We start from the raw sequence: 8,121 nt of genomic DNA, 5'->3' as shown, positions 1-8,121 counted from the left end.
TAAGGAAGTTTTGGCTTTCTTGATGAAAGGGGCCCAGCCTGAAATGATTCCCTCTCCCTGAGTACAGGACGCTCAGCTGAAGCCACAGCAGCCCTGGTGAGACGAGGCCCCAGCAGGACAGGGACACCAAGGGAATCACAGAGGGCACAGCCCAGGCATCGCTGGGTCATTGGGTCCCTCTGGATTTTTGGCTGGACAAAAAGAAATCCTATTTGCTCAGGTCAGTGGTCCTCCGTTAAGGGTGATTTTGCCCCCTAAGAACGTGCAACAACTTCTGGAGGTATTTTGGTTGTCACAACTTGGGGGTTTCTACAGGCATCTAGTTGGGGTGGGGGAGCTGCTAAACGCAGGAACACCTTCCGCCAAGGAAGAGTGCTGAGGGCGAGAGGCCCTGACTTAGGCCGCTGTTCCTTGGTGTTTCTGTTTCTTACAGCCAAAAACACCCCTGGCAGAGAGGCTGCCCTAACCACTGAGATTGCTGGAGAGAAGGTGGTCTGAGGAAGCCAAGCCCCTAGGCACCAGCAAAGGGCAGGACAGCAGGGCCCAAACCAGCCTCCACCACTAGAGCTGGCTGGCCCAAACCTGTTAACTTCCCACCCGAGCTTTTGGTGTCCAGGGCAGACACACCGAGGGTTTCCTCCCGTGGACGGTGCTGCCCCCCACCAGCCCCTTCCCCACCCTCCCTAACATTCTAGGCGGATAACAGAATGCATCTTTTGATACAAACAAACTCCGTTTTAATGTACAAAACAAACCTCACTTACATACATAAATATAATTTGGGGGCATAAATAATGTAAGAAAATAAGAGATGTACATATCAAAATAAATTACTCATAAATATCATGTTGGAAAACCAAGTGCTGGGGAAAGGGTTCTAAGTCTTCCCCCGCTGCTTCCACATCGCAAGTTATTGACAAGACTTGGGGTCGTCAAATCTTTTCTTTTCCTGATTTTTGAACAAGAAGTGCAGGTTGACTTAAGGTGTGGGGCCTGGGAGGCCCCAATCCATGGGGAGGCATGTGAGGTGGGCAGAGGGCTGGTGGGCTGGGGGATGGAAGCAGGTGACACCGGGGACAGCAAGTTATTCTCAGGACAACATCCATGGCAGAACTGGCCTCAGGGGGAATTCTCAAGTTGTCCCAGGGCTGGAGTGGGGCTCCAGGCTTCCCCTACTCCTGAAGCCTGGTGGGCCATGCCTGCTCCAGTCAGTTCTGGCCTGGAGGGATTTGGGAAGGGCAAACAGTCCCTGGAAGTAGAGATATAGATCAATTCCCACATGGGGGTTGAGTGAAATTTACCTGCTGTTTCACACAGTGGATCACCTGTTCCTGAAATTAAAACCACTGCCTGTCTTCTGGCTGCTCCTGGGGAAGTGATGAGAAAAAATTAGAGAATTTCAGCTTGACATAAGAATTTTTCCAAAGGAAGTGAGTTCCCCATTGATGGAGGTATTCAAGCAGGACTGAGACAGCACAGCAGCTGGTCCAGCAACATCGAGGGAGCAGAATGGGGGCCCGGGCAGCAGCTGGGCAAGCTACAGGCTTACAATGTTATGATCAGACAAGTCTATTGGCTAGAAACTGGCACTGCCAATGGAAAACTCTGAATATGTACAACTTCTAGGTGTTTCTTCCTAAAGCTAAACAGAACGTGGACTCAGGACTGTTCTTGTAGAAGCACGGCCCCCACTCTGCAGGTACCACAGCCCCTGGCAGCAGTGAAGAGGCCCGGGCATGGCCTCAGTTATTTCTCAAAGCTGGGACTCCTCACGGCCTCCAGTCCGGTGACAAGCCCAAATGGGTCCATGCTGTCGGTCTCCAGGGGCGAAGAGAACATGTCGGATTCCAAGTGGCCCCTGAGGTCCTCAGGCTCCTCTGGGACCATGGGCAGCATGGGCAGGAAATGAGAGAGCGGAAGAAAGCCCCTGTTCTTGTACAGCTGCCGCTGTTTGGCACTGCTCAGGGAGACCGGGAGGCGGTGCTTCTCGGATCGGTACACATTGTAGCCATCTGGGCGGATCTCCTCCTCGAAAGCACAGTCTTCCTCCGAGTACTGAAGCTGCAGAGAAAACAGGCAGCTCTGAGCAATCCACAGTGGACGGGGAACACGGGTACACGTGGACATTTGTGCTACAGACTGTCCCTGGTGGCCACCATCCACATGAGCATCACTTGTATGTTTTATACGTACTTCCTGATGTACACACTGTATGTGTAAGTATATATAAAATATACCTTTATATATATAAGTATATATAATATATGATGTACTTTAAGGCCAGGCACAGTAGCTCACACCTGTAGTCCCAGCACTTTGGGAGGCCCAGAGCAGATGGATCATTTGAATCCAGGAGTTTGAGAGCAGCCTGGGCAACATGGTAAAATTCCATCTTGACAAAAAGTACAAACATTAGCAGGGCATGGAGGTGGGCGCCTGTAGGCTCAGCTATTCGGGAGGCTGAGAGGTGGAAGGATGGGTTGAGGCTGGGGGGTTAAGGCTGCACTGAGCAATGATCACGCCACTGCACGCTAGTCTGGGTGACGGGAAGACCGTGTCTCAAAAAAAAAAAAAAAAAACCACAACTATATATATATATACAGAGAACACACACACATATATAAATGTACTGTAAGTATATATAATATGTACATTATGTTAATATATAACCCATTAATAAAATATACATTTATATACCTTTATAAATTATTTATAATCTTTATATAGATATACATGCACACAGACAAAACTGAGGTTTATTATTTCATATATGTATATTTTATGTATATACTTAATACTACATATACACTCTATATAGACCCAAATAATTTCCACTAAATTACCTCACTTTTTCGAGAGCCTTGTCCTAAGCAATAATATCCATCAACCCACAGGAATGCCGTCCGTGTTTCCCTCACCCTTTACATTACATACATAACTCCTGGCATTTAAAAAGTTCCTGGGTATTTCACTGGCACTTTGGGAAACACTGATAAACCGGGTTGTCGTCTTAGGATAGGTCTTTTAAATAAATTGCGTGTAATCCGATCTGGGTCCCAGATGAAAGCATCTGTTCCCCACCTATCTCAGAAATCACTGTGTGCCTTTATCATTCTAAGGCCTTCTGGTCTGCAGCAGTTCTGAGAACCATCAGCCCCGCTGTCTCCTCCATTCAGTCACCAAGGGCCTTCCAGGCAGGCTGCCAGGAGCCAGATCTCAGCAGCCCCTCCCCCAGGCCAGGCCAGGCCAGGCCAGGCCAGGCCAGGCCGGGGCCCAGCTGGTGTGCTGGAAATGTGTGCTGAGGGAAGCCAGTCCCTCATCTTAGAACATTCATAGTCCACGGGGTTGAGAGGTGCCAGTGGGCAAGTGCCATCCCACACCAGTGTCATTACCCCTTGGCGACCCAGGACAGGCGCAGGCGGGAGCCGGAAGGGCTGGGCAGTAAACACACTGCAGGACGGCCTCAGTCAGGTTCCTGCCTAAGTCTGCAAAGGTCACTGAACTGCGGGTGGGTGAGGATGTGCCTGTGCCAATAAGCTCCTGATAAGAGGCTCATTGCAGCAACCCAGGCTCCTGCCGAGCCCACGGATGGCTGGGACAAAGCACTGGACAGCAAGCATGATTTCTCCCAAACTCCCAAAAATGCCAAATGATAAATAAACAAGGAACACAAAACCGAATGATAGGAGGACCTTCTTCTATTTACTCGGCTTCTCCTTTGGGAGAAATTAGTATCCCTTTCTCCATACAGAAAACGAAATGACTTCAAGTTTCTAGAAGAGTGTGGCATTTTTATTTAAGAAAGAGGCCAGGCGAGGTGGCTCACGCCTGTAATCCCAGCACTTTGGGAGGCCGAGGCAGGCAGATCATGAGGTCAGGAGTTCGAGACCAGCCTGGCCAGGATGGTGAAACCCCATCTCTACTAAAAATACAAAAAAACTAGCCGGGCATGGTGGCATGGTGCCTGTAATCCCAGCTACTTGGGAGGCTGAGGCAGGAGAATTGCTTGAACCCCGCAGGCGGAGGTTGCAGTGAGCCGAGATCATACCACTGTACTCCAGCCTGGGCGACAGAGCAAGCGAGACTCCGTCTCAAAAAAAAAAGAAAAAAAAGAAAGAAAAAGATCCTCAATCTCTGTTAGACCATGCACAGGGGATTAAGAGGCACAAAGGGGGCTGGGCGCGGTGGCTCACACCTCTAATCCCAAAGCACTTTGGGAGGCCGAGACGGGCGGATCACTTGAGGTCGGGAGTTCAAGACCAGCCTGGCCAACATGGTGAAACCCCGTTTCTACCCAAAATACAAAAGTTAGCTGGGCGTGGTGGTGGGCACCTGTAATCCCAGCTCCATGGGAGGCTGAGGTAGCAGAAACGCTTGAACCTGGGAGGCACAGGTTGCAGTGAGCCGAGATCAGGCCACTGCATTCCATCCTGGACAACAGAGCAAGACTCTGCCAAAAAAAAAAAAAAAGGCACAAAGGGATTTCAGGTGACCCAGCTCCCAATTTGGGCAGAATAGTCGGTTAGGTTGACGTCCCCTGCTGGCCTCCCATCATTAGGAACCCCCCCGTCCCCCGCCATAGTAAATGTCAAAATTAAAGTTGCAAGGGTGGGTTTGGAGCGGCTCTGGGTGGGAATCAGCGTCCAGCGTGCCGACCACCCCCTTTCCCTGCAGTCCTCTCACGCAGGACTCCGCCATAAAACCTGCAACAGGCGCCCTGAGTACACGGAGCACGGCAGAGGCACGGAGCAATTTTGAGACTCTAAAATGCTTTGTCCCGCTGTTCACAAAGGAGCTGGTTGGGCCGGAGGCGGCCCCGCCTCTGCATCCTTTCTGGGATGGGGGCCCCGGGCAGGCGCGGCCACCCCCGCCCTGGCCCCTGCTCCGCCAGGGAGTCCGGGGCTGCGTGTGAGGCCTGCGCGGTCCGAGACCTCACACAGCCTCCTCTGCGCGCGGGGCCGCGGGAGGGGCGCGGGTTCGTTCCTTTGAACTCCCAGCCTTTGTTCCCGGCCACCAGAGCCCCAGCGCTCGTACACTTCCGGCCCCGGGACCTCTGCCGTTACCTGGGCCTTCCCAGCCAGCCCCCACCCCCTGCCCCCACCAGAAAGCGTTTACAGGACAGGTGAGGCCCGCAGGAGGAAAAGCACTCCCCTGGCGCAACATGACTCCAGCGCATCTGCGTCTAAGCCACACCATGCTCCTGGTAGATTAAACATTAATTCTAAAAAAAACTCGCCTATCCCAAATGCACTGTTTTCTGCCTTGCTTGACAATTGATTTGTTTTTAAAGGAAAGTTATGGGTAGACCCTCTTTCTTCTTTCCTATTCTTTTTTTCTTCTTTTATACTGGAGGGAGGGAAACGGAGGCGAGGACCACACACGCGCAGGCAGAGGCTGAAAAGGCCCGAGGTGGGTTTTCCTGTTTAATATCAAAAGAGGCCGAATAATGGGTTTCCTTGGTCCGGCTGGGCCGGCCTTTGACTCAATTGGAAATGCAAAGGCAGCTTTTGCCTATTCTCTGGCTACTGGCTGAGACCCTAAATTTCCGTAGGAAATCGTGAGACATGCACTTAATCGGTCTTTGCAATCTTTCCCTCGAAGTTGCACGCGGGTCTGGGCGGAGGAGGCGAGGAAACCCTGGATTCGAACCAGTGCCTTTCTGTCCTTCAGGCCTCCGCCCGGGGACAGGCGCCAGTCCCCCGCCCCGGCGCATCCGCCCCGTGGGGACACTTACCAGCCCCTGCATCTTGCCGTCGGCGCCCATGCAGAGGTACCGCACGCTGTGCACGCCCTTGATGGCCACGGTCCGCAGAGCGACTGCCTTGATCTCCAGCAAACCTGGGCGCAGGGGAAGCGAGAAGCTGCAGCAGGGACCCGCGGGGCCCGCACCACGTGGGTGCGGTCGGTCCACGAGCCTGTGCCTCTCCCTAGCGTCCCGCGCTGTTTGGGGACTAAGGGAGGGATCCTAACGTCCAGGTGCCAAAACCTGGGGTTCCCAGGAGTTGAGGGGTCCGCAGGAGCCTAAGGGTGGCAAAGGAAGGAAGGGCGCTGGGGTGGGGTGCGCGCGGCGGGGTGGGGTGTGCGCGGCGGGGCGGGCAGGGGTGCTGGCGGGCACTCACTGTGCGCGCTCTGGCCCCGCGCGCAGTCCACGACGCCGTCGGCACGGATGCGCAGGAAGCAGCTGGAGAGCCCGTGGGGGCCGGAGGTGTACAGGTGCCGCAGGCGGATGGGGTCGCCCCAGCCGTAGTGCACGTGGGGCCCCGAGTCCGAGAAGGCGAGGGGGCGCCCGGCCACGGCCAGCCAGAGGCCGGCCAGGATCCAGGCGTGGACCACCACACACCCGCTCCGCATGGCACCTCCCTGGGGCTCTCGGCGCAGCTCCGGCGATGAGGGTGCGGGAGGCTGGGCAGCGACCGGGATGCGCTGCGGGGCTGTGAGTGCCGGGTTGGGATGGTCCTGGCCCTAGATCCTGGACGCAGCGCTCCTGCTCTGACGGCGCGGCGGCTCCGGGCCGGCAGCCTTATATAGTAGCGCCTTACGGGCCCCGCGGGTAGGTGCCCAAGACACCCGAGCATTTCTTATCGGGATTGCATCAAGCCTCCGCCCCCCGCACACACCCACTCACACCCCGCCTCCGGCCCCAGCCCCAGCCCCCTCCCCGGGCCCGGGCAGGCAGGCGGCGGCTTCTTGTCCCAGCCGGGGTGACCCCGCCCAGGCCGTTCGGAACTGCCGGAGGAGGAGGCCTCGCTTAGCGGCCGGGTTTCGGGGAACTCCTCCCCACCGCGCAGCGGCCCCGAGGTTCTTGGCTGGGAGAGTTTGACTTTGTAAAGCAATCGACAACTGGGGCCCTTCCCCCAGGCCTCAGGCTCCCAGTGGATGCGCTCGGCGTGGGGCACTAGCGGGGGCAGGGTCAGGAACCCCGAGGCCAGAGGTTGGGGGGCACCGAGTTTTGCCTCCTTCACCCTCTGTCGGGAAAAGCCTTACCTCGGCCTTAGGGCCCTTCCCCTTAAAACCCACTCGCACTCCCTCCCCCGACTTTCCCAGCCCCGCACATCTGACGTCAAAGCCGTCCAGTAGAATTTTCCCCCGCAGTTCCGACAGTCTCAGGTTCTTCCAGCTTCATCTTCTTGCAATTCCTACCCCGCCCCTTTTATCCGGGTAAATTGCCCCCCGACGGGGGGCCGGGCGCGCTCTCGGCCGGCGGGGAAACAATGGAAGCCGCGCGGACTGTAGGTGGCGCCGCAGCCTCGGCGTCGGCCTGGGCTTTGAGCTCCTGGCCCCGCGCCCCTGCCTGCCCAGCGCTCGCCCCGGCCCCGCGGCTGTGCCCGAGATGCAACCTGACAGGGGGCACTGGGAAGGAGGCAGGGTGGGCGGGCCAGCTGCGGGATTGGTGAACCCCAGCTTCTCGGCTGGAGGGTGGTGGAGGCAGGGGCGCAGGGAGGGAGGCCTGGGCCTCCGTTTCCCGGTTTTTGAGCTGTCTTGTTTCGGGGGTCTGGTTTTCGAGTCCCCGAGTCCCTGCGCACGGGGTCAGGGGGAACAGCACTGTCGGGGAGGTCAAGAGCGTCTCACCTGGTGGGGAGGGGTCGGGAAGGGGCCGAGGAACGGTGATGGGCGCCCCTGGCGTCCGGGCAGGTGCCAGGTGAGGAAGAAATGGGGGCCGCTCCATGAAGCGGTTCCTGCAAATAACGAAAACGACATCCAGAGAATACCCTGGCGGGGAATAAAGGGGTCCTCCTAGGGGGCTTTGGTTTAACTCTAATTATTTCTTGTTATTCTTCCAAACCCCCAGCTCATGGATGTGGGGCCCCGGGAGGCTGGTTTTGGGGGCAGAGCCCTCCTGGCCCAGCGCAAAGGCGATGGGGAGGGCAAACGGGAGAGACAGCGAGAGAAATGCCAGGCCTAATGAATTTCAATGAGCAGAGGCCACATTCATTCCCCAGTCAGTGACTGGCGTTAATGACTGAGGGCGCAGCAAATGTCACCAGGAAAGTCTTTACAAAAAGACATCATCCCGAAGGCTTTCTAGACCAGGGACCCCCACGCTGTGTGTCTTGGTTCAGAAAGCCGTGGCTTCTGTTAAATCTAATTACTTCCCCCCTACGGCTTTAAATCGACGGCGGC

The 8,121-nt window shown here is 56.1% G+C and overlaps 1 protein-coding gene across 1 annotated transcript; it reads right to left on the bottom strand.

Moving 5' to 3' along the window:
• Window positions 1-720: 720 nt before the first annotated feature.
• FGF19 (fibroblast growth factor 19) lies at window positions 721-6,585 on the bottom strand. The gene is made up of 3 exons (XM_002821413.4): window positions 6,120-6,585; window positions 5,735-5,838; window positions 721-2,061 (listed from the first exon to the last, which is right to left on the bottom strand). The coding sequence occupies exons 1-3, from the start codon at window positions 6,349-6,351 to the stop codon at window positions 1,747-1,749; spliced, it is 651 nt and encodes a 216-aa protein (XP_002821459.2). The 5' UTR covers window positions 6,352-6,585; the 3' UTR covers window positions 721-1,746.
• Window positions 6,586-8,121: the final 1,536 nt, after the last annotated feature.

Source organism: Pongo abelii, chromosome 9 (assembly GCF_028885655.2).
Source record: "Pongo abelii isolate AG06213 chromosome 9, NHGRI_mPonAbe1-v2.0_pri, whole genome shotgun sequence".
NCBI lineage: Eukaryota > Metazoa > Chordata > Mammalia > Primates > Hominidae > Pongo > Pongo abelii.
This window is presented reverse-complemented; position numbering and strand designations above follow the sequence as displayed.

Excerpts from the sequence above, each read along its gene's own strand:
- FGF19 (XM_002821413.4), bottom strand. The coding sequence starts at position 6,351 with ATGCGGAGCGGGTGTGTGGTGGTCCACGCCTGGATCCTGGCCGGCCTC. Across the intron at positions 5,839-6,119 it reads GCGGGGCCAGAGCGCGCACA|GTTTGCTGGAGATCAAGGCA; the intron begins GTGAGTGCCCGC and ends CCCTGCGCCCAG. Across the intron at positions 2,062-5,734 it reads ACGGCAAGATGCAGGGGCTG|CTTCAGTACTCGGAGGAAGA; the intron begins GTAAGTGTCCCC and ends TTTTCTCTGCAG.